General features: G+C 54.9%; 2 protein-coding genes across 2 annotated transcripts; both read left to right on the top strand.

Moving 5' to 3' along the window:
* Positions 1-713: 713 nt before the first annotated feature.
* SH3BP1 (SH3 domain binding protein 1) lies at positions 714-14,465 on the top strand. Its single transcript, XM_068942521.1, has 18 exons — positions 714-1,280; positions 3,441-3,483; positions 4,386-4,490; positions 5,444-5,520; positions 5,823-5,934; positions 6,080-6,156; positions 6,962-7,097; positions 7,795-7,863; positions 8,316-8,406; positions 8,683-8,825; positions 8,933-9,044; positions 9,136-9,217; positions 10,046-10,126; positions 10,232-10,348; positions 10,973-11,070; positions 12,163-12,292; positions 12,538-12,650; positions 13,197-14,465. The coding sequence occupies exons 1-18, from the start codon at positions 1,219-1,221 to the stop codon at positions 13,565-13,567; spliced, it is 2,019 nt and encodes a 672-aa protein (XP_068798622.1). The 5' UTR covers positions 714-1,218; the 3' UTR covers positions 13,568-14,465.
* A 24-nt stretch (positions 14,466-14,489) lies between these two features.
* On the top strand, positions 14,490-17,854 carry PDXP (pyridoxal phosphatase). The gene is made up of 2 exons (XM_068942620.1): positions 14,490-15,823; positions 16,301-17,854. Exons 1-2 carry the CDS (start codon positions 15,235-15,237, stop codon positions 16,624-16,626), a joined length of 915 nt encoding a protein of 304 aa, XP_068798721.1. The 5' UTR covers positions 14,490-15,234; the 3' UTR covers positions 16,627-17,854.
* The last annotated feature ends 6,332 nt before the right edge of the window (positions 17,855-24,186 follow it).

Below are 24,186 nucleotides of genomic sequence, written 5' to 3'. Positions count from 1 at the left end.
AGGAAAGTCCCAGCTGCAGGTAGCCAGAGATAAGAGGTTTATATCTCCTAGAGCAGGAGTGAAGGGGTAGCTTAAACAATCCACCTCCCAGAGCTGAGCCCTGGTGCCGCGGGAGGCTTCAGCTCTGCAGAGAGCAAGCAGCACCCAAGCCTGGGAACCCAGAGCTTGTGGTCCCCGTGCAACCGTGCAAAGGAGGTGCTGCTCTGCGCTTCGCCCAGCCGCCACGCTCAGATGAGCGTTGCCACAGGAGGGGGGAGTGGAGAGGAAGGGGGCCTCCACAGGGCGTAAAGCAACAGCCCTTTTCCACAGCTTTGTGGTGGGTCCAGAGAGTCTCAGCAACAGCAGGGAGGGAAAAAGCGGGGGACACAGAAGAGGCCTCAGGGATGTTGTAGCACGCCGAGGAAGGGGTCCCGGCCATGCTGCATGGGGGCAGGCAGAGCGCTGTAGGCTGTTCTCCTCCCATTATTAGCGCACCAGAGGGTCCGTCCCCTGGGGGAAGAGGCTAGAGAGGTGCCCACGAGCATGAAGAGGTGCCCAAGGGGTACTAGCAGAGTTAGGGTGACAAGAGTGGGCAGGAGCTGTCAGGTTTGTCAGACGCCCCACGCACACTGCTCAGCCAGCTGGTTTGGCCACAGGCTGCCCTGCATCGCTGCTGATGGTGGGGAAGGCAAGGGGAAAAAAAAAAACCAGCCCGGGTGAGAGAGCGAGAAACAGAGCGTGGGCCCTTCGCTCGGGCTCTGCAGCAGTGTGTGCTTGTCCTGCCTTGTTACGTGCTTGCTGTAATAATATTTCCCCTTTAAGGCTGGGCTGAAGTTATTTATACTTGTGGGGTGGTGACAGGAACACAGAGCGGAGCAGGAGCCCTGAACTGCTCTTACCTGATCAGCAGCAAGGGTGCAGAGAGGCAGCTCAAGGAGGAAGGAAACCCAGAAAAAGAGAGGGAGTGAAAGAGGGAGTCTGGCAGAGGGGAAGAGAAACCAGGCAGGGCATCTCCGGGGAGAAAGGAGGGAGGAGAAAAGGCGGGAAACAGAAAGAGGGGGAACAAGGGAAGAAGGAAGGACAGGAGTAAGGAGGTAGAGGTGCTTGGGGAAAAGCAAGGGGCAGAGCAGCCCCTGGGAGCCAAGGGGCCACGGACATCCAATGCCAAGCATCGTCTGGGAGTGCTGAGCGGGTACAGCCAAGCAGAGCAGCTCTTGTGGTCGCCTCCCATCTCTCAAGATGATGAAGAGGCAGTTTCATCGGATGCGGCAGCAGCTGTCCCATCCCAGCCTCACCAGCCGGTAAGGACTTCTCCATGACCTGGGCTGATGGGCTGGGAGGGGGCAGGGTGCAGCGCCCAGAGGGTTTGCGCCTGGGCTGGGCTGGCCTCCTGGGGTAACCAGGGAAGAGGAAAATGGGGCAACAACCCTAGTCTTAGAGCATCTTTAGTGTAAGCCAAGAGGCTGTGCTTAACTCGTCTTCTGGGTGTCCATGGGGCAGCAGGGAGACTGCACCCGTGTTACTCGGCAGTGTTGCACTTGTGAAGCCTGGCCGAGGGAGTGCAGCTACCTCTCTTGGGCCCCACAAACATTGCAGCCAAGTGGAAACAGGCCCTTCCCAAGCTCAGCGTGGCTGAGGCCGAGATGCCCAGCTCCCCTCGGCTCTGACAACAGGGCCTGAATGGCTGCTGCCAGCAGGCGCCAATGGGGGCTGTTGGGTGGGGAGGGACCCCAAGGACCTCCCCGCTGGAGGGCCCCCCCCTTGCCACACATCTCTGGCTGTGCAGCAACCGGGAGGGCATTAGCAGCCAGGACCTGTCCCCCTGGGAGCCAGATACTCCAGGCTAGCAGCCCTGATCTGGCAGTGCGGGCATCCTGGGCCCAAGGGCCCTGTGTCCCCTGATCCTTGGAGAAGCCATGGAGGGCTTACAGTTTCATGTGAATTCCTCCAGCTCAGTTCCACCTCCACTGCTTCCTTATTTTTCTCTCCAACTTTCCAAAGCTCTACCCTTGCAAAACCCAGAACTGAAATTACAAGACAGGGCTGGGCCCTCCCTTCCCAGCCCCCTCCTTCCTATAGCCACCTCCACCCATACACAGGCAGGTTCCCTACCGCTGGGAGGCTGAGCAGGACTCAGACTTGTCCACCGGGCCGCTGGGATCCTTCAGCCAGCCCAGCAGATCTGTCACAGGGAAGCAGTTCCCATAGCACGGTCGCCTCTTGCTCTTCTTGCATTTCCCAGAAAGGAGCAGGTTCCTCTTTCCCATCTCTTCTCCCCTGAGGAGAGCCCCAAGCCTGTTTTGTCTCCACACTCCGAGGCTGCAGAGCCACTCAGCTACACTGGATGTGCCTCCCTTTCGTTTAAGGCCTGATGGGCAAAAGGTCTCAACCAGCTTATGCAGTCCAACAGCAAACTTTTCACTCACTGCAAAGCCTGTCTTCTGTGGGCTGCAATCTCACATGACTTTGGCTGCCTTCAAGCTAGCCGCCTCCATTTCCTGTGGCTCCACGGACTTGTCCCACATCTGTTCTTGCAAGCTGTGAAAAGAGAGAAATGTGAACTGGCCAGGCAGAGGGGCAGTCCTTGTGTGGGGGCAGAGGGAAAGCAAATGCAGGTCCCAGGGACTTAACAATGAGCATGGCCTGAAAAGCCAGGTTTCCCTTTCACAGGGAGTCACAGAGGTTTGGTTGTGATGGCAGCTATTTTTTTTTAAATTTGCTTTTCATCAAGATGTTCTGCAAACCAGAGGCTTCCTGGATGCCTTTGAATGATTTTACTTCATACTTCCTGCAAAACCAATCAGAAAGCTGGTTTCATTTAGTCACCCCTGGGGGCTGGTGTTCATCTGAGCTTCCAGCTTGACCACAGAGTTATCCAGTGTCCCTTGCTCCAGCACTGGTGACCCTGCAGCTTCCAGCCACTCTGGCCCCGGAAAAACCTCTTGCAAAGATGAGTGTAGGGCTCCAGCAGAGGCTGCCTTGGATTCACCCTCAGAGAAGAAGTGTTCAGAGCTTGGAAGTTTCATCAGCAAAATTCCCGTCAGTGCAGTACCCCGCCAGGGACCCTGTCTCTGAAAAACAGGCCATGTCAAGACATTTTGAGCTGGATGCTCTGAATTGGGATTCCTGTCTGAAATCATACTCTTGCCTCGGAGAGCTGCCAGCTGCAGATGCTTTTGCTGCCCTGTCTGTCTGGGCATCCCGCTCTTCTTACGTTCATCTTTTCCGGGGATAGGAAGTCCACTGGCCAGCAAGGTTGGCTGCTTTTCCTTGCTCTTGATGTCCTCTTCTCCTGGGCTCATTCCGCCTGTAACCTTGCATATGATGGTCCAGGCCATAGCCAGTATCTTCTGCTCCCTGGAGCCATGAACAAAGAGAGGTGAAACAAATAAGGACCTGCCTTCCCAAGCAGGCCAGGTCGAGGGTACCCCATCTGCTAATGGCTCCTTCTTCCTCTGCAGAGCCCAAGAAGCAACCGAGCTCCTGACAGAAGATTTGCTGCAGGTGAGATGTGGGCTTGGTTGCCAGGCATGTGCTTGCTTGTGCTTGTGCGTGGGAACGTGTCCTGTTCCCGCCTGCGATTTGCCCAGCCAGCATGTCCAAGTCACAGGGCCAGGATCTCCCTGCATGCCTGAGGGTGACTCCAGGACCAGAGCGAGAGGTTCGGACAAGCACTAACAATCCGTCATGGCTTTGCCTAACCCTTGCTCTTTGCTGTGCTGAGCTGCTCCTGTCACGGCAGCTTTTATTTGCAGCCTAGCTGTGCTAGAGAGGGTGTTACAACATGCCCCTAGCCACAGGAACGCAGAGTTTGCTTCAGCACCTTCAGACCAAGTCACATCACAACCGCATTAAGGAAACAACAGGCTTATGCCACAGAAAAGGGCTTCCCCAGCTGCCTATGCAGGGATGAGCCTGACTCAACCCTGTGATGGCACCAGCCTCGGCCATGAGCCACACTCGCATTTGCCCCGGACGTGGGATGTGCTGGGCTCTGGCATGATGCTGTGCTAGTTTGGCTCCTGGACCTAGAGGCAGTGTGTGCAGAGCTGGGGTTGGCTTGTGGAGAGATGGTCCCAGGGCCCCAACATTGTGCTGCTGGGTCGCAGGGTTTGCTCCTGTACCAGTGGCTCAGCTGATGCTGCCAGAAAGGTGTTGTGGTGCTGCCAAGGCGGAGGGAGGCCAGGAGAGCCTCGGCACTGGCACAGCGAGGAGGCAAATGAGGCCTGCAGGGTTTTGTCCCCTTGAGTGACATAGCTGATGGCAAAAGGCAGAGGAGAGCTTTGCTCACGCTGGGAGAAGAGATGTTGCTCCTGCTGAGAGCCCCATGGGGCTAGCTGTCCCCAGGCAGGGCTACCCCGGGGGCCTGGAGACAGGGCTTTGCCATCCTACCCTTCCACCCCCAGATCGAGCAGAGGATTGAGCCTGCCAAGCGAGCAGCTCACAGTGTGTCCAAGAGGCTCCAGGCCTGTCTGCAGGGACAGTGTGGGTCGGAGATGGACAAGCGAGTGGTAAGTACAGTCCTTCCCACCGTGCCGCTCCCCACACTTACCCCTGCTCTGTGCCCTGCCAGCAAAGGGGACGCCATGCCCCCACCTGCATGGCGAGCCTTGGCTCTGCATAAGGGTGGCTAGTGCAGCACAGCTCAAAGGTGCACCTAACCTAGGTCCTCCTTCAGCAGTGGCCACCAGCAAATGTCCAGTGAGAGCAGAGCAGGGCAAGTGTCTCCTGGTCACTCTCTCAGCCACCAGTGGTTTGAGGCCAAGGTGCTTCCTGGGCCAGAGACCGTGTTTTTGTTTTTAATAGCCCCCCCAGAAAACTTTTGTCCACGTCACTTTTTGAATCCCTGTGAACCTCTGGCATCCATAGGGGCACAGTGCAACTGGGCACTGCGTGCACAATCACTTCCTCTTCTTTGAGTTGAACTTGCCACCCTATTTCCAACTGATGCTCACCAGCTCTTATCTGGAAAGCAACTGCAAACAGTCAATGCCCCTTCACTCTCCCTAGGCACCACATGATTTTGTGGGCCCATCTCCTTGCCAACCTAACAAGCCTTAGCTTGGTTACCCATTCATGTTTAGGAAACTGCTCTGTACATTTGAAATCATGGCAGGGCTGGGCTTGGAGGAGGTCTTCATCAGTCCCATAGTCCTCCACAGCAGGTTACGTTAGAGAAAGCAGGAGGATTTCTAACCAGTTATGGAGCCTTGGTGCCTTGTGCAGCTAATTGGATCCTGGCTTTGTCTGAAGGCACATCAGAAGGACAGATGTGGTGCTTCCTCAGGCCTCAAGGCCAGTGGGGTTGGGTGGCCAGGGAAAGATGTGGAGGTCCAGCTCACGGTTTGGCAGCTGGCCAGCCCTTGCTCCTGGGTGGTAATGCTGGTAGCAGTGTGCCTTGGGGGCCGGGAGCTGCCACACATCAGCTCATCATCTCCTTTCCATAATCATTATCTCTGTGTAGAAGAAGCTGCCCTTGATGGCTCTGTCCATGACAATGGCTGAGAGTTTCAAGGAACTGGACACGGAGTCCAGCCTTGGGTAAGTGCGGGTAGGGAAAAGGGCTGGGGTGACCCTGAAAGATGCCAAATTCTGGCAGTGCCACTGTCTTGGCTTTGGGGTTCTCATGACCAAGCTGAGCTGTCAAACTCCCTCCTCAGAGCGTGGCAGGGACCAAACACCAGCGTAGGAGCGGAAGATGGGACAGCCAGTGCCTTTGGTCTCCAAGTGCAGAGGGTACTGGGGACTGGGTCCCCCCACCGGCCCCTCATGGGTATGGGTGCACAGAGGGGTGGTGGAGTGGAGACGGCTCTGGTCTGCAGTCATTTCATGTCCCCATGCAGGAGAGCCCTGGAGATGGGTTGTTGCATACAGAGCTCACTGGCCAAAATCCTAGCTGAGTTTGAGATCACCCTGGAGCGTGACGTCCTGCAGCCACTGAACAAGCTCAGCGAGGTAGCCCTGGCCACACTCCCTCCTCTGCTGTCTCTGTCTCATCTTTCCCTTCCCGTGTTCCTCTGCCCGCTCTGGCTCTCTTTACCCCAAGCATCTCTGCATGCCTCAGGCAGGGCAGGCTCAGCAACTCCTGCTCTTCTCGCAGGAAGAGCTTCCCATCATCCTGAAGCGCAAGAAGACACTGCAAAAGCTGATCTCTGACTGGAACACCATCAAGAGCAGGTACAGGGCACGACGAGGCACTGGGTGGCGAGGGGGCACACCATAGCGGAATGCAGGGCACGCTGGGCACAGCCCAGCTCCCAGACTGAAGGAGAGAGAAAGATGACTGCATGCTGCCAGCAGGGTGAGGCCAGGGGAGCAAATTTCCCAGGGCCTGGAGTGATGTTAAAGAGGCAGTAGCTTGCTCCTAGCTGCATGGAACATAAGCTCCCAGCCAGCCTGTCTCTGTGGGTGCATCCAGACCTGGGCTGAACGGCCAGCTTGATTGCACAGAAGAGAACGGCAATGCCAGTACTGAAGGCAGCAAAATGCCCCATCACCATCTGGTGCAGCTGGAGTCACCATGCTCTGACTGCTGCTGGGTATCCCAGGCCTCCCAGCACAGGCTTAGCTAACAGCAGGAGCAGGGTGTTTTTCTGGGAGAATGGGGCAGCCGCAGGCCTCTCTCAGTTCATTTCTGCACTGCTCACCATGCCTCACAGGCTCCCTTTGGCTGGAGGGATGAAAGAAGAGGGGAGATTGGGGCCTCTTGGAAACATGATGTGGGAAGGGTCCCCCAGATCCCAGCTGTGTTGGGAAACCGTGCTGAAAACCCTCTTCTGACCTGGATCACACCCCTGATGCAGTAGCAATTTTTCCTCTGGGTCAGGGAAATAAGAAGCACTGGCTGGCCAAGGATAACCACCTCAGGGCTACAGTGGCTTCCCATCCCCACCGTGGTCCCTGTACCCTCCCTTCACACTTGTCCCATCCATTGTCCCTCTGTCACTGCTACTGGATGTGGCTCTCCTTTCCCATCCCAAAGGCTGAACCAAGCTGCCAAAAGCTCCAGCAACAGCACAAGCACTGGCACCGGCCCTGGGGCTTCTTCTGCTGCCAACAAACTGGAGAACTTGAAGGAAGAGGAGGAGGAGGTGAAGAGGAAGGTGGAGCAGTGCAGGGTAAGAACAGCCACTGTGGTGGGGCTGCTCCAGGGCTGGAGACCTGTTCGGCTCCAGCAGCCCTATCCAAGGCAACCCACACACCAAGCTGGACAGCAACACAGCCAGACTGACACAGCTGGCACAGCTCACCCTCTGAAAGCAAATGAGTCCCTCAAGGAGCAGAAGTTGGGAGATGCCCCAAGCCCAGGGAAGGAGAAGAGTAAAGGATTGCAAGCGTAGCTGTCGCAGAGAGGAGACTCCAGGGGTTGGAGCAGGGAACTTACAGGATCCTCCCAGACTGGGACCCAGCTGAGCTGGGGCCTGCTGGGCCAGAGGGGGCTAAATCACATCAGCTCTCTACACCTCTGCCCTGTTTCTCCAATATGCCCTGCGCCTCTTCTGGCAGAGCCAGCAGACTCTCCAGAACCATAACAGCCTCTTGTGCAGTCCCTGATCGTAGGGCCCATCGTTGCTGTTACCTGAATGCAAGGAGCAGCGGTGAGGAGGAACTCAATGGGATCCCAGCCTGCCGTCCTCTTGCATTGCCTTGTAGCCAGGCCTGCGTCCTTGCGTGCCCTCCCAGGACACCAGGAACCCCTTTCTAGGAGAGCACATGGTCTGGGCAGCTCATGCAGGCTTTATGATGACAGCCCCTCTTCCTCGGGGAGCCAAGGGTGAGGTGGAAGGTTGCTCTATGCTGTCTCTCCTCCTGCAGGACGAGTACATGGCTGACCTCTACCACTTCTCCACTAAAGAGGACAGCTATGCCAGCTACTTTATCAGAGTAAGTCCTGTCCGCCTGCTTTCACACCTCTCCTTAGCACATGAACATCTCCTGGGATATGCCCAAGGCACAAATCAGAGCCAGCCTTGCCCCTGTCCACACCAAGCCCTCCAGCCAGGGCAGGAGACAGTCCTCACGCACCAGCAGATGCCCAGAGTAGGCCTTTGCCTCCATGCACTGTGACTGCATGCTGCCACTAGTGCTGACTGCAAACAGGGTGGCTTGGCCCAGTTATCCCTGCTCTCCAGTTTGTTCCCTACCCCTCAGCACTGACACAGTCCCACAGACCCCAGCCAGACAGGGAGTCCTCCTTGCAGCTGCCCTTTTTACTCCTCCAGGATCTTTGCTTCTCCTCACCCTACCTCCATGCGGGTGCAGTGTCCAGGGACAGGGTCTCTCTAAGAGGGGCCAGTGTTAAACTGAGGACTGTTTGTGTGTACTCTGTCTGACAGCTGATGGAAATCCAAGCCCAATACCACCGGCAGTCCCTGGGATCTCTGGACTCTGCTCTGGCAGAGTTGAAGGAAGCCCACAGCCAGACAGGTACCACTTTGCTCTCCACACAGCCTGGGGTGAGCCGCAGTTGACCCCAGGGGACATGAGTGTGGCCAGCAAGCTGGGTAAGGCAGATTTTCTCTCTCTACACTTGCTGCTGCCTCCTACACTGGGCTGGTGGGAAGAGAGATTGGAGGTTGAGGAGGAGGGTTGGGGTTGCCGCCCTCGCCCAGCCAGACCTGACTCAGAGCAAGACGTCGCTGCTCTGACCTGCTAAAGCCCCAGCCTCCTCCAGTCTTCCTGACATTCCCTCCTCTCTTCCAGAGCCCTCCTTCACTGCAAACACCCCAGTTGCAGGGTATTACGGCGTGTCCCTAGAGACACACCTCAAGAGCTTGGGCCGGGAGATTGCGCTCCCCATCGAGGCCTGCGTCATGATGTTGCTGGCCTCAGGCATGAGGGAGGAGGTAAGCAGTGCTCGTGACCCCCCAGCCTGCCCCATGCCTGCCCTCCCCCCCCAAAATGCAGCCAGGGCCAGCCCCCTGCATCCTTTCATTCTTCACCCTATGCCCAGGGACTCTTCCGGCTGGCGGCGGGTGCCTCAGTGCTGAGGAAGCTGAAGAGCAGCTTGGCCAGTGGCTCCAATGCCCTGGAGGAGTTCTACGCGGATCCCCACGCCGTAGCCGGTGAGTGTCAGTGCCGCGGGCAGGCCACGGGGTGGCAGGCCCCGCTTCCCTCCTGTCTGCAGCACCACCCACGCTCCCCCTTCCCTCCCAGGTGCGCTGAAATCCTACCTGCGGGAGCTGCCCCAGCCTCTGATGACCTTCGAGCTCTACGATGAATGGGTCAAAGTGGCCAGGTAGGCCAGAGCAGAGAGACTGAAAAGAGACTGATGGGGCACTGCCACCCCCCTTTGCCTTTCCTAGCACTCAAAGCAGGGTTGCTCAGCCTCATTTTTCACAAGAGAAGATAAAAACACAGCTCCCGGTCCAGCTGCCACTTCTATTCGATGCCCAGCAGAAATTCAGATGGCCCAGAATCTCAGCTTGGATTTAAAAATGAGAATAGCAATAAAAACAAGGCAGGGAAGGAGGGAGGGCTACAGCCTTTTAGTGCACTGACAGCTTTCTGCTTAGCCTATAAAGATCACCTTGGCCTTGGCCTAAAACAGTGCCTCAAAAGCATAAGCTCCACTGGCCTGCTTCCACCTCCCAGGCCCATCAACCCAGTGGCTATCCGGCCTGTTGCTTTTGAGATGGAAGGAGTGGTGGAGGAAATACAGTAAAAAAAGCCTGGGGAAAGGGCAAGAGAAGAGCAAATCCTGGAAAGGGATAGGAGCAACTTTCTAAGGGGATTGGCTCAGTGCAAAACCCATGTAGTCCTGATGAAAGAGGATTACTACTCATAGAAGGGCTGCGCTCTCTCCAAGGCTCCTCCACAAACTATATTCATATCATAGTAAAACTCCTTGGGCATTTGGGGTAGTATTTTGTCCTCTGTGGATGCCTGGCCCACATGACCCAATATATGCAGCAGCATTTGGCCTTCTCCTCTCAGGGCATCTGCTATCCCAGGGCTGTGGCCCACACCAGGCGGCCAACGTCGGCCTTTCTCCCTCGCACACCATGCCCATCTTTGTTGCCTGGAGCGGACCAAACTCTCCTCTCCTCCCTCTTCTGTCTCGCAGCTTCAAGGACCTTGATGGCCGAGTACAGAGTCTCCAAGACACCTGCAGCCGCCTGCCCCAGGAGAACTACAATAATTTGAGGTGTTTTGCAGGGATGGGGTTATTTTTCCCCATGCGATCACTGGGGCAGCCATTCCCTTCCTCGAGCCATACTTACTGCCCTCCCACCCTCTTTTTACCCCACAGGTATCTGATCAAGTTTTTAGCCAAGCTGGCTGAACACCAGGAGGTGAATAAAATGACACCCAGCAACATTGCCATTGTGCTGGGCCCCAACCTGCTCTGGGCACAGCAGAGCACAGAGTAAGGCTGCGTTGACTCGGTGGGGTGGGAAGCAGCTCCTCTGCCTTGGAAAAGGATTTTTGCTAATCCTGCAGGCCACCTACACCTCTTCCATCCTTAGGTCCTGTCCCTCATCCCCTACCATCCTGGAGCACTACATTCCCTCCCCAAGCTCATGTCCTCTTAGCCAGTCTGCAAAGCAGCAAATGTGCCCTCCCTGCATCCCTACATTCACCCTCACTGTCCTGCATCCAGGCCTCCAAGTGTCTCTCTCTGATGTCCCCTTAGCCCCTCAGTCCTCCCTCACTCTGTAGTCTCTTCCAGAGCCATCCCAGGCCTGACATCTCCTACACAACTCTCTGTACACCCCCAGCCTTTCATCCACACCTGGCCCTTATACACCTGCGTGCCTGCCATTCTCCACCCTTCCACCAAGGTGTACAGACTAAAAGGTGGAGCCCTAGCCCACTCGTGACATGGATGACCTCCAACTGTGTTGGAAGCCAGGTTTCCAGGATAGAGAACAGGGCTCGCTTCCCCTGGTGTGTCTCCCCTTCGGGCCTCTGCCCTCAGAAGGAATTAACATAAAATAGGTTAATTCCCTTTAAGTCCTTTCCTGATGCCTCCCCCACCTCTCTTTCTCAGAGACCCCGTGCAACTGGACTTGGCCTCTGTCTGCTCCATCCAGGTGGTGAGCATTGTGGAAGCCCTCATCCAAAACGCGGACACCCTCTTCCCTGGAGGTAGGGCCAAGGTTTCTCTTTGTCCTTTCTTCCTCGGGAGCAGTAACAGAGGGTGAAGGGCACAGAGAAAAAGCACTGGGTCCCGCTGCAATTGCAAAGAGCAGGGGGATCGATGAAGAGCATCCCACACTGGTTGGTTCCGTCACGTCCATCTGTGGCTGCTGCAGAAGGGGTTTTCAGCAGGGCATAGGACTGCTTATCTGCAGTTCATGTTGGCAGCAGGGCAGCTGGCAAAATGAGCCAGATCTCTGTCCTGCTTTCATATAACCTGCTCAAACCAGAGGCTCAGATCCTGTTCTGGGAAAGCCAAGGGTCTCTAATCCCCCTGTCCACTGCATTCAGAGCACCCTCACAGATGGGGCATTTAACCTCAGTGAGGAGTTGGTATCCCACCGAGCTTGGAGCTCAGAGGGACTGTGAATCAAGGGCTCAGTGGGAAGGGAGCAAGATTTTGCCTCTGTGAGAGACCTGCCTTTTTGAGCTTGGTCCAAGTTCCCAGCTTGGGCAAGCTTGTGTCTCCTAGAGGTACCCTCACATTAATCTGCTGAATGCAGGTGTGTCTGAGCCACAAGCTTGTCGTTTGTGCCTAGCTGGAGACTGTAACCCTGCTTCAAACACTGTATAAAAGCAAATCAGCTCTCTTCCATCCATCTTCCCTGCTCATGCCCTCAGACACCAAAGGGCTCGTGGAAGAGAGCCCTAGCAGCAACATCAGGCTTCAGGGAGGCCAGCAGTCCCATCAGGTGGGACTGCTGCCCCAACTGTGCACATGGGTCTCTGCCCCCCAGGGACAAAGTGCTGGGGCTATGCGGGAGGAGGAAGGAAAAAGGACATTTTCCAATCCCAAGAGACGTTAATCCCCAGGGTCAGGCTGTCCTCGCTACCTCAGCAAGCTGAGGTACCACTCAGGAGGAGGGAAGCAAGGCTCTGCGCAGGGAGGCAGGTGGGCTCTGGAAGCTGCTCCATGGCTGGGCTATACCCACCCACAGCCTGCTCTGATTCCTGGCCTTGGGATGAGCCCTGTGCAGCATTCGGCATAGCTTTGCTTCTAGTACAGTTTTCTCAGGGGTTCCTTCCTTTCTCTCTACCTAGAGATAGATTTCAACGTCTCGGGCATGTTCACACCGCCTGCGAATGCTGTACTTATCAAGGCCAGCCCGGTAGAGGAGCCATCTCCCGAGTCCCCTCCAGCCAGCACCCCTGCTCTCCCAGCTGAAGAAGTGTAAGTCTGGCAGGAGCTGGCAGCCCTGGCTGTCTTGGCTCTCCTCAGACAGCTGTCCTCCCTTCCCATCCCGCCCCATGCCATGCGCCCATATCTTCACACACAGCCATGGGCTAGGCATGAGGTGCCTCATGCCCAGGACCAGCTGTGCCCCATGGAAGCACTGACTCCCACCATGAGCAGGATGCACTAACTCCTACCATCAGCAGGATAACCAAAGCCTAACTTGCTCCTTTTTCCCACAGCACAAAGGACCCCAAGGCGAGTTCTCAGCCAGCTTCCCCAACGGTGACCAGATCTTCTCCTGAAGCTGCAGGGCCACTGGCTCCGACACCAGCCAGTGACACCGCCCGCAAAGGTTAGGCTACAGGAGCAGGAGGCCCCAGGCCACACACTAGGATGCTGGCAATGCTCAGGAGATATCCACAGGGCCTGACAACCCCACTGCCATGTTCTCCACTTGCCTTCATCCCATCATACCCCAGAAGAAAGGGTGCTGTGAGCAGCCCTTGTTGCCAAACGGGAGGAGAAGGGCCTGTGGCCAGGCTGTGTAGGCAGGATTGCGGCCCCTCATTTTGTGCTTTCAATCCCCAGCGAAGGTAGGACCATGGGATGGACATAGCTGGCCCTCTGGTGGAAGAAACTCCCTTCTTTCAGAGACATTAAAGCTCAGGGTCTCTTGTGGAGGGAAGATGGCAGGAAAAGCCCCCAAAGCTGGCTTGTGCTCTGCCCTCCCAGCTCAGTGTTCCAGGATGGGATGTAGGAGCCAGGCAAAGGGTAGTGTGGCCATCTCTCTGTCAGGTCTGAGGCCCTGTATGTGACCAGCACCGCAACCCCCTCTCCCCTGGGGATGCGGTGAGACCTGCATGGAGGGGAAGCCAGCCTATCTTGCCTTTTTCTCCAGGTAAGCGCCCGGCCCCAGCCCGGCCCACAGTGCCACCACCGCCCGTGGCCCAGCCCCGCAGCTCAGCTCCTGCCCCTGTGGCCCCCGAGCACGCAACTGGCCCCAAAGCCCTGCCACGACGGATGACTGGGGGCCTCAGCCGAGCCCCATCTGTCCCCCCACCGCAGCCCCCGCAGCCAGCGCGCCGCCAGAGCCGTAATGGCCCCCAGGCCCCCAGGCCTCCCACCAGCGAAGTCGACACCATCTCTGACACGGAAACCGCCACGGACTGTGCCCTGGGAGCTGCCGACGAGGGGCAACCACTGTCTCCAGGAGGAAGGAGTCCTCCAGCGGCGTCTCAGCCAGCAGGCCAGGCCTCAGAGAACGACTGAGCAGGACAGGGTAATTTGGGGGTGCTGGCTCTCCTGTCCTCCTGCTGCAGGTCCGAGGAAGACAGGGTCCAGTGCCCCTCCAGGACCTCCTTCCCCTCCTGTGGCCAAGCGTCCAGCAAGAGGGCAAGAGGAGCTCTGTGAAGATGTCTAGGTGGCGCAAGGGACAACGCGCCCTCAGCTCCTTTCTCTGCTGCCTTGGTTCATCCTGACTGAGGACCCTTTGTGTGCCTCTCCCTCCCTTTCCACCTCTGTCTCCGAAGATCTTTCCTCCCTTCATCACTGCTTAGCACTGCCATATCCCCGTTATCATGAGCACAGGTGGACTTTCCCTCTTCCCCTCTGATTGGCAGGAATTTCCCATCATGATGCACCCCAGAACCTCAGCTCCTGGAGAGCCTGGCTGTGTTTCGGGGTGCTGCCACTACCTGCAAGAAGCCTCTGTCCCTGCCCAGGCCCGTATCTGATCCCGACTGGTCCTGTTGAGCCACTCAGCATTGTGGGGGGTCAGGGATCGCTCAAGTCTGTTCCTCAGATTACTGTTAGGGCACTTGGTGGCGAGGACCCGGATGCTGTGTTTCTCCTGGGGTTGCCCCTCATGGCCATTTTGAAGAGTCTCCCAGCCCTCCAAGAAGAGTTGTTCAAGGCTGTGCCTTATCCGCTTTCTTTTTCAAAGCTTCACTCTAATTTACTGCCCCTGTTGCTCTTCAAACCCTGGAGTGCAGGTCTGAGGGGAGACTCTAAGAGATGTTTGTGATATGTAGGCATCAAGTGGGAAATGCATCACCAGGATTCAGAAGCATTTTGGCACAGAAAGCCTGACTCCAGAGTTGTTTACAGGTGCAAAGCAGTAATTCTAAACCTTGATGTCTAATTTTGCTTTAAAATGTCTTGTGCTACACCTAGGAATTGGTATGGTTGGTTTTACAGCAAGTGTTTTTAAAACGTGTGCACATGCATGTGCGCGTGCACATTGCAACTAAATTATTTGAACAGTCGGTGTCAAAATTACACATTGGTGTTAACTGAGCACAGCACACTTTGCAGCCTGTAGCATCAGAGGCCAGCCAAGAGGAGGGGGACAGGGAGTGCTTCCTATAGGGACACAGACGTAAATATGGCTTCTGTGGCATGCGGCCCCGGCAGGGCATGGGCGGGAGGCACCTCTGCTCCCTGGCGCCGAGAGGGACAAGAGCTGTGGGGCTAACGGGATGTCCAGGACCCTGCTCCCCCGCGGCCTGCCCGCCACAGGCCTCCACGGCCACCATGGGGCACCATACTCCTGCGCGTTGCCATGGGGATACCGGAGGGAGGGGGGAATTCAGCCATTGCGCAAGCGCAGTCAGGCTTTGCCCCGCCTCCTCACCGTCTTTCTGAGCAGCTAATAGGGGAATCCGGCTGCCACTCTCGGAACCCACTTCCCGCCGCGCGTGTCTCGTTGCTCTTCGCGTCACTCACCCCCGCCCCTTCCCCTCGAGGTGACGGGCCGGTGCCGCTGTCACTTTGCGCGACCTCCGCCTCCCATTGGTTCCCGTGCTCGGCGGGCGGTGCTGTGCGGGCGGGCGGGCCGAGGGGCGGCGGCGCGCTGATTGCCGCGGCGGCCGTTGGGGGCGGTTGGCGGCGCGCTGATTGGCGGCTGGCGGCGGCCGTTGGGGGCGGTTGGCGGCGGCATGGCGGGCTGCCGGCGGTTGAGCGGCGCGGGCTTGCGCGAGGTGCTGGGCCCGGCGCAGGGGCTGCTCTTCGACTGCGACGGCGTGTTGTGGGCGGGCGAGCGGGCCGTGCCGGGCGCCCCCGAGCTGCTGGAGCGGCTGCGGCGCAGCGGCAAGGCCACGCTCTTCGTCAGCAACAACAGCCGCCGCTCCGTGGCCGAGCTGGAGCGGCGCTTCAGCCGCCTCGGCTTCCGCGGCGTCCGCGCCGAGCAGGTCTTCAGCTCCGCGTTCTGCTCCGCGCTCTTCCTCCGCCAGCGCCTCCTCGGCAACGGCGGTGGCGACGGTGACGGCGGGCCCGGCCGCATCTTCGTGCTGGGCGGCGAGGGGCTGCGCGGCGAGGTGCGCGATGCCGGACTGCGCCTGGCGGGCGAGGGCGAGCCGAGCTCCGGCGCCGCCGAGCCGGTGCGCGCCGTCCTGGTGGGCTACGACGACCAGTTCACCTTCGCCAAGCTGGCGCAGGCCTGCGGTTACCTGCGCGACCCGCAGTGCCTCCTGGTGGCCACCGACCCCGACCCTTGGCACCCTCTCAGCGACGGCCAGCGCACCCCCGGTGAGCCCCCTGCCCGCCGCCGCACTTCCTCACCCGGGAGAGCGGTGCCAGTCGGCCGTGCAGCCCTCGGGTTTCTCTTACAGCCCGTCTGTCTGCTTGGTCTAGGGGTGGTGGGTGCGTGGGGCTGAGGCCTCACCAGGTTTGACCCCTAGCTCCCCCCCGGGATTGTCCCCTTGCCCAGGCCTGCCGCCGCCTCCTCAGCAGCACCGCGCTGGGAGCTGGTGCAGGTTTTTAGTGGCAGGGTCGGCCTTTGTGGGATTTGTTCTGCAAAGCTTGGACGAGACGGTTCCCTAAGCCACAGGGCAGGCTGCGTTTCTCGTGCGTCTCTGAGCGGTTTAGCATCTCACAGGGATGCTGAGTTGTTAGCACCTCCCGGCCTGTTTAGTCATCCTCTCACTTGTAATATTAGGTGCTGGGCTACCTGTAGCCAATGTGTGGTTAGTCTGCAGCTATTTCTTTTTCTTCTCCTTCTCTCAGGGACAGGCAGTCTCACAGCAGCAGTGGAAACTGCCTCTGGCCGCAAGGCACTGGTGGTGGGGAAGCCAAACACATACATGTTTGATTGCATCGTGGAGCGTTTTGGTGTAGACCCTTCTCGCACCCTCATGGTGGGAGACCGTCTGGAGACAGATATCCTCTTCGGCAAGAACTGCGGCCTCTCCACCATCCTTACCCTGACAGGTGTCTCCCGCCTGGAAGAGGCACAGGCCTATATGGCCAGTGACAGCGCTGCTGCCAAGGATCTGGTGCCCAATTACTATGTGGACAGCATTGCGGACTTGATACCAGGCCTGGATGATTAGTGTTCATTACATGTGAGGAGAAAGGGATTGGGTTCCTTATCCCAGATCTCCATCTGTTCCCATTTCTCTCTGTGCTCTATTTCCTCAATTCCTGTTTTTTTTCACACTCCAGTACCCTTCTTCAGGGACAAAGGGGGTGGGGGAAGGAGGGGATAATGCTCAAGTTGTCTCCTTTCTGCTGAAAGCTATCCACTATAGACAGAATCCTTCTCTCCCTCTTACGCCAGCTGCTAGCATATCTGAAAGAGAGCTGGAGACCTTGAGGCTGACAGGGGAGCCAAATCAGAGTCTGTTTGTGGCTTTTCCCCCTGCAGTGGTTAGGGACCGGCTGTCGTATTCGTATTTCTCTTAGATAACCAGTGGCGGCCTTTTACTGCTGTCCCTTCACTCGTATAACTTGTGATTTCTGAGCTGCAGCCCCTGTACTCTTTGTGGTAACTCCTTCCTTGCCAGGGGAGTAGTTGTCTTGTCACCCATCCTGTCTCCATCAGTGCCAGAGCCTGCGGAAGGAGCATGTCAGGGCTCTGGAGCAAAGACTGAGAGCATCTCTGCCTCCGGCAATCACAAATGAAAGGGAGCATCATCTCTTCTCTCCCCTGTTCTTCAGAGATGTTTCCGCCCCCACACCCAGCCCTGGCTCAGCTAATAACTATGCCAGTGTCTGTTAGAGGACTGTAGAAAGGGAAGAAAGACTGTCCTTTTCTGTGCCAAACAATTCAGGCAAGCTGTGATTGTGCACAGTGGTTCAGTGATTGTACCTTTCTCCTCCACCCCAGGCACCCTCTTCCAAGTGGCTTAGGAAGGGGAGAGGGCTTCTAGACCAAGAAAGCAAAGCTGTGGTGAACTACATTGCTCTCCCCTTTCCCCCTCCTCAGTGGATTTTGCCACAGTATGGTGAGAGAAAAGGGCTGATGGGGGGGGGGGGAGGTCTGTGCTTCAACCGCTGGTGTGCAGGTGGGGTGTTGTTGATGTTGTCGCTGCTGTGAATGTGTCACAGCCCTCAATCATTCCTTGCTGCTTTGTCTTTCTACTTTTTTAATTTATTGATCTTATTTATTGAACTTACTTATTGTTCAAATGTATTATTTGTATAAATTATGCTGACTGGTTGTGCCAAGGGGACATGGGGCAGTGCCTTTGGGCCTCACTTTACTGTCCGTGTCCCATGTTGATGTTCTTATACTGACCATGTCTCTGTAAATAATAAAGTGTGAGCGTAGGCTGGAAATGGCCTCCTTCTTTGCCTGTGGTCCATGTTGGGCTGGACCCATCAATGTGGGAATGACCTGGGCATCTCTGAGCCCTTTGAGACACCGTCTGAGCAGGACACGGAAGGACCTCTCCTTACTCAGAAGAGTCCTGCTAGGTAGGCTGAAGAAGGACGGACAACATCCTGTGGACAGTGTTTTCCCTTCCTATGCTATTGTTTCCTGCTGCCTCTCACTGAGGGCTGGTTTCAAAATACATGGTTTGAATCTAGGATGGAAGTTGCCCGTGGGGCTATGGCATAGGGCAGACAGCTGAATGGCATCCAGCCGGGTGAATTAGAACAGTGAACGATGTGAACTTTGCCTGGTTTCTTTTTGCTTCGCAGCAAGGCTGACTCCTTGCCAGGAGATGCTAATTTTTTGTGCTAAGCATATGAAGTCTGCCTGCTGTTAGTCAGACAGCCCTCTTCCATCCATATGGCCATACGTGGTGGTGCCCAGCTCTTGTGCATGTGGGACAGGGGTAGGGGTGAGGTGTGATCTCTGACGCCTTGATCTGGCTTGAGGTGGGCAAAGAACTGCTCCAGGAAGGCTGCTGTAATCCTTCTCACTACACTAAGCTTTGAGTGAAGGGGAATCGGGTTTCATCACATCCCCGGAGGTGACCTTTACTGGACTGGCAGTCACTGCTTGCCTTGTTCTGTGTCCTCTTGCTTAGTTTGGCTGTGATCCTAGGCAGGAGGGAGAAAATACAGTTTGGGTAAGAAAAGTGGTTGAAATCCTTTGAATGTACTTTGATCCTCATAAGGGATCAAATCCTACCCTTTAGTCTGTTAGACCTCTTTAATGGCTGTTTCCTGATAACCAAGCATTTCATTTTCCACTTTGACAGATAAGTTGTTTAGATGGACAGCTGACCTATATATGTTATTACTGTATTAGGTCATGTGCCAGAACTAGATGCAACTTATATGGCCTTAGGATAACTTCATTTGTTGTTATTCATTTGTGAATATCTTTTTTTCAAGATAACTTAGGAGATGGGCCCCCAAAATAAAAACATCCAGGCTTCAAACACTCCAAAGACTGCCTGTGTCATCTTAGTTGGTCCCCTTTGTGTGTGTCTTTCTATCCCCCATTGTCTCTCCTGTCTCCAATTAGACGATCAGAGGAATGGTACTCACGTAGTGAGCATCTGATCAACGCTTGCATCATCAAGCAGAGCAAGGTCAACACCTAATGTGTCTGCTAGTTCTAATTAGAGATACCCAGACCCCAATTTATTTTTTAGAACTCTCCGCTCTCATACTGAACTGAAACTCAGCATTTCTGTGGTAACTTTAAGCCACAGCTGTGAATGCTCAGCACATCTGCAAATCGCACAGGAGTCCATTAGATGTGCGTGTGCAGAGGAGATTGTGCACAGCAAGAGCCTCCCCAGGAATTCTCTCTTTTTTTTCTGGGGTGCCTTGAGGTTGAACCTTTCTTGTGCTCCTCTGCCTCATTCTGTCCTTTCCAGCTGCCGCAACCAGTGGACTGGAGGTTGCAGGCGAAGATCTCTCATGCTGGCACCCGAGGATGCATAGGGTTTCCAGCAGCTAGTTGGATCGTGACAGTCCAGCAGCCTGTGTTTGGGTGCTCCCTTGACTTGGGGGTTATTTTTTTTGCATCCTGAACAGTGAGCTCAGAGAGTAAGTTTCCATTTCGGCACTGCTGCTAATGAAATAGGACTCAGAAGAGGCGGTTGCTGACCCGTCTCCTTTATGGCTACGTAAGCTGTTTTGATCTGATGAAGCCTCTCCCCAGGGATCTCGCTATGAAAGAGAAGTGGACTCAGAGCAGAAGGAGAATGGACTCTACCTGGCTTTCCCCTGACTCTTTATGTAGCTGAGGCCACCAAGAGCACTTGTGCCTAGAAAGTACTTCCTCTCCCCAGCAAAGGAAAGGAGGGGTAAGTGCTACCTCTAGCCAATGGGCTGCTCCTGCTCCATCCCAAAACCGAAAGGGGGTGAAAGCAGCAACATATGGATCCGTCAGGCCTGCCAGACTTTGGTATGTGTGGCTTCCTTCTGCTACCATCTCTCCTGCATGTAAGATCTGTTCTCACCTTCGTTACTAGAAAACCAGCCTGGAATGCCACCCTTCCCAGAGTCCCCGGGGGATGCTCAGTTCTCCTTCCAAGCCCTTTAGGCATCCATTCAGCCTGTGTTAAAACCTCCAGGGCTAAAGGCTCTGCAATACTCATGGGGATAAGTCCATGGCCTGGGGTTCTGGTTCCCCTGGGGTGGGCCTGGGGGCTTGCAGAGCATGTCTGCTGTTGAAACTGAAGTAAGTGACAGCTGATGCCTGGGTAGACTGATCTGTTGGTCTTAAGCAGTTTTTCGTTTCTGGGTTTACTGTTTAACCAAAACAATGCAATTGAACAGGGCTGTGAAGAGCAAAGCTGTGAAAGTGTATGAGAGATGGAGTGGACAGGAAGCCTGGCTCGATGTAATGTAGAGAAAAGTATTTATTTTCTCACCTTTGGAAAACTGCACCATCCTTTCCTGCTGTGCAATAAAGACAACACCCTGGCCAGGAGCAGACTTACTGTTAGCCAGGGAGCCTTGTATTTTTTCATCACGTAAAGGTGGTTACTGTGGTAACCACTGGTTGGATGATGCAAGCAGCAACCTGCAGAGCATTGCCTGTTCTGGACAAGGCCCAGGGAGAGGCTAGGGGTGCCCATGTTCTCCTGACCTGGGGAGAGCCACATGGGTATGGGAGCGAACTTCATGTCACGGCCCAGGCTCCAGCTATCCTTGAGCACAGAAGGGTGGAGGAGGCTGAGAGCTGTGCAAAGTCTCCCTGAGCTCTTGGGAGCATGGGGCAGTGCGGAAAGGGGTCAGGTTAATGAGTAAGCTAGCCTGCATCCCCAGGAAACAATTCCTTGAGTCAGAGTGGACTGAGATGTGTTGCTTCTGTTTGTGTTTTGTGTACTTGATCTGAAGTCAGATAACCTGGAAGCCGTCTGTGTGTGCTTCTCTGTGCCCGTCTGCTGCTTTCCTCTACTGCTTTATGACCTCTGGTTTGGCTGCTCTCACCTGCCTGACTTCTAGGGCACTGAGGCTGTGGTAACCTGATATCCCCTAATTCGAAATATTCTTTGTCATGCTCCTGTTCTCCTGGGATCAACGTGTTAGCAGGTCCTTTCTGTTTCCCTTCTCAAGCATATTGCTTTCTTCCCTTTGCACTGCAGAAAGACAGCAAATGGCTCTCAACACAGAGAGACAAAGGTGTTAATCAGTGAGTGTATACCTTTAATACAAGGAATTAGCAATCATCTTAGGTGTGATGTTCTTAGCACTGAGCCATGTGATATAGTAAGAGAAATGAGAGGATCTGGAAGGTGCTGGGACTGGGAGATGAGAGGAGTTTTTTTGCCTGGGAAAGTTTTTCTAGAGCCAACAAAGAATCATCCTAGGAACTCACTCGATACTTGACTAACCTGATGTGAGACTCCTCTTTTCCAAGGCGGGCAGCTCTGGCGCCACCCTGTCCCGCAGCAGCTGGAACAGGGAGGAGAACCTAAGAATTCCTGCTTTTGCATAGCCTGTTACTGCCTGCCTTAGTAGCATGGGTAGAGGTCCCTCCTCCACAGCAGAGCTTCTCTCTTTGCTCCTCACACAAGTCATGGCCACTTCCTCCCCATAATACGGGCTTTCAGGTACCCCTTTGCCATCCCTGTGTCATTACCTGTTCCTTCACTGCTTATTTTCTCTCCTTTCACTGTGAGGACCCTGACCCCAGCAAACTTGCCAAGCAGCCCAAGAGACTTGCATGGCTATGCAAGTACAGGAACTGCTGCTGTATTGTTAGGCTTTATCTGCCTGGAAACTATACAGGGATGATGTATTGGAAGTGCTCTTGGTAGACAAGTTGTTCTGGCTTTCTACATGATCCCTGTGAGATCCCAGACACCTGAACCAGTTGAGAGCAATTAAAAGCTATTTATAACTCCACCAACTTAAGAGAGTAGCATTGCTCTTTGTAGCTTCTGCATACCACTGCAGTAAAGCATTGGCAGGCCTGTAAGGCTTGAGCATGGAGACAGCTATCTCAGGCAGCTACGCAAGGGTACCTTGCATTGAAAATTCAAAGCTTGGAGAAAACACCTAAAGCCATTCTAGCAGCTCCTACCACAACTGAAATATCTGCAGTGCTGTACTTACAAGCCCGGGGCTTGTAATACAGGGTTTGCAAAACTCAGATTGCCACTGCTGCAAAGCTAATGCCAGCTCAAAGTAGTGTAGCTGGCCTCCTTAAGCTGTGGCCCAGCACTGCTCACTAGGAGTGAGTGGGGCTCAGGTTGCTCAAAGCTCTGTGCCAGTCTCTGTGCCCACCAGCCTTTGCTGAACCTCCACCCTGGCTTCCACAGAAGCGACACAGAAAGCAGTGCCTGATTAAAATTTTGGGGCAGGAGTTACTTTCGTACTTGACCTGTTTCAAGTATCCTGAAACAACTCAGATACTGTTTTCTGTTTCCTCAAGTACTCTGGGGCAGTGTACTCTGCTGTTGTACTACAGCTGCTTGTGTGCAAGTAAGTAGTTGTTTCCTGCAGCACAGATGCCAGGGGAAATTGAGTGTTTGTGTGCTGTAAACTAGAGATTCTCACTCCGAGACCTCACCACCCCACCCCTGCTAGAGCAAAGGTGATTGGAGCCCTGGCAAGGTGCCCCTTCCTTCTGAAGCAGAGGAGTTCCTGAGTTAGTGTCCTTCCTTGGCCTAGCGTGTGGAGGTTGCTGATATAGCCGGCCTTGATGAGCAGATCCTATAAGCAGTATGGAGCAGTGCCAGTTCCTATTTGTGCTATTGTGAAGTTTGCAGGTGGAGGTGTAAGGAATAGTGATATGCCCCCCTGCAGCGCTCCAGTACACCTACGAGACCACAGGGCAGAAGGGGCAAAGCCCTTGGTAACCCAGAGATTGACTGATGTCTCATGAGATGGGGTGGCCATACTCCTGCAATGGAGAGCTTAGGCTGCTTTTAGGCTGAGCTTCCCAATGCTGGTGGCCTTGCAATTCACCACAGTCAGTCTCATTAGTACCTTCCTTCAGCAGTTTCGGGGTGAAAGGACATGTGTCACTGAGCACTCCTACGTTGTATTGGACTCCAGTTTGGCCACAGGTCACTCTGTATGCCCTTGAGCCAGCGTTGCTGGAAACCTCCCTGCTGGTGCAAGCTTTGAGCTGCTTTCTTCCCAGTCACCTGTTTGGGCATCCTTATGTTAAGGACCCTTAGGAGAACTTTCTAGAGAAGTGATCTTCCTCATCCTGAAGGTCACCTGTCACTTACTGATGGTCCATTGGGTCAACAGCACAGTCCCTCCCACTAAAGCACACTTGGTCCCTGGGTTGAGAATGGTCAATCCATCGCTGCAGATGGTTGTTCATTGCAAGTAGCACATGCTCCTGGCTGGTGTATCTTTTAACTGGCAAGATCTGAAGCAGACTCTGTTGCTGCTTGCTGGCACTATTTGAACCTCTGCCATTACTAATTGTAGGTGTGACATAAGCTTTCCAGAACAGTGCATCCCCTGCAACAAACAGCAGCAGGAAAATCTATCTGATCCCTGTTAGTGATGCAGGAAGACAACTCAGCTGTGCTTTCCCTGGAAAATGAGACTGAGTCACCCTGGGACTTGAGGCAGCAGACCTCCAAGCTCAGCAATGTGGAGAATACCCTGTTTGCTACCTCTGTGCCCTGGCAGTGTTCAGTGATGCATAACAGTAAGGCACACCACAAAGGCTCATCCTTAGCTGCTCCTTGTCTCTTGACCTCAGATGCTGTATTAAGCACAGTAAGTACATTAGACTTCGCTAGTAAGTCAGCTATCATCAGCCTTCATTCAGCTTTCAGCTAAAGGAAATCAGCTTTAATTCTCCCGTTTCCTGGACTGCCCTTCTCTAGGCAGAAAATAAATCTGGAAGTAGAAGATGGATTCTTCCCTTCAGGCTGGCAGGAGTGAATGAACAAGGGATTTCTCTATTTCATAACATTCATGTCAAATCCCTTTCTCGCTCTCCCCTTTCCACTGGAACCATCAAGGAGTCAGTAACTTGCATGTACCAGTGGAATGTGAGTTGTGAGTCACCACCACCATCCACCCCACCAGGCACCACAAGTTGTTGCCCTGTCTTTTAACACACAGTTAGGTGATACCTAGAGGCCACAGTCTTGGGCAAGATAGGATTAAAAAAAAGAAATTGGGTGGAAAGGAGGTATGGCAGCTGAAACTGCTTTTCAGCAGACCTCACTTTCTCTATTGACTGAGACTCCTGTCCGTGTGTGTCATAGATGGGAAGGAGTGGG

Source organism: Struthio camelus, chromosome 1, assembly GCF_040807025.1.
Source record: "Struthio camelus isolate bStrCam1 chromosome 1, bStrCam1.hap1, whole genome shotgun sequence".
Classification (NCBI taxonomy): Eukaryota; Metazoa; Chordata; class Aves; order Struthioniformes; family Struthionidae; genus Struthio; species Struthio camelus.
This window is presented reverse-complemented; position numbering and strand designations above follow the sequence as displayed.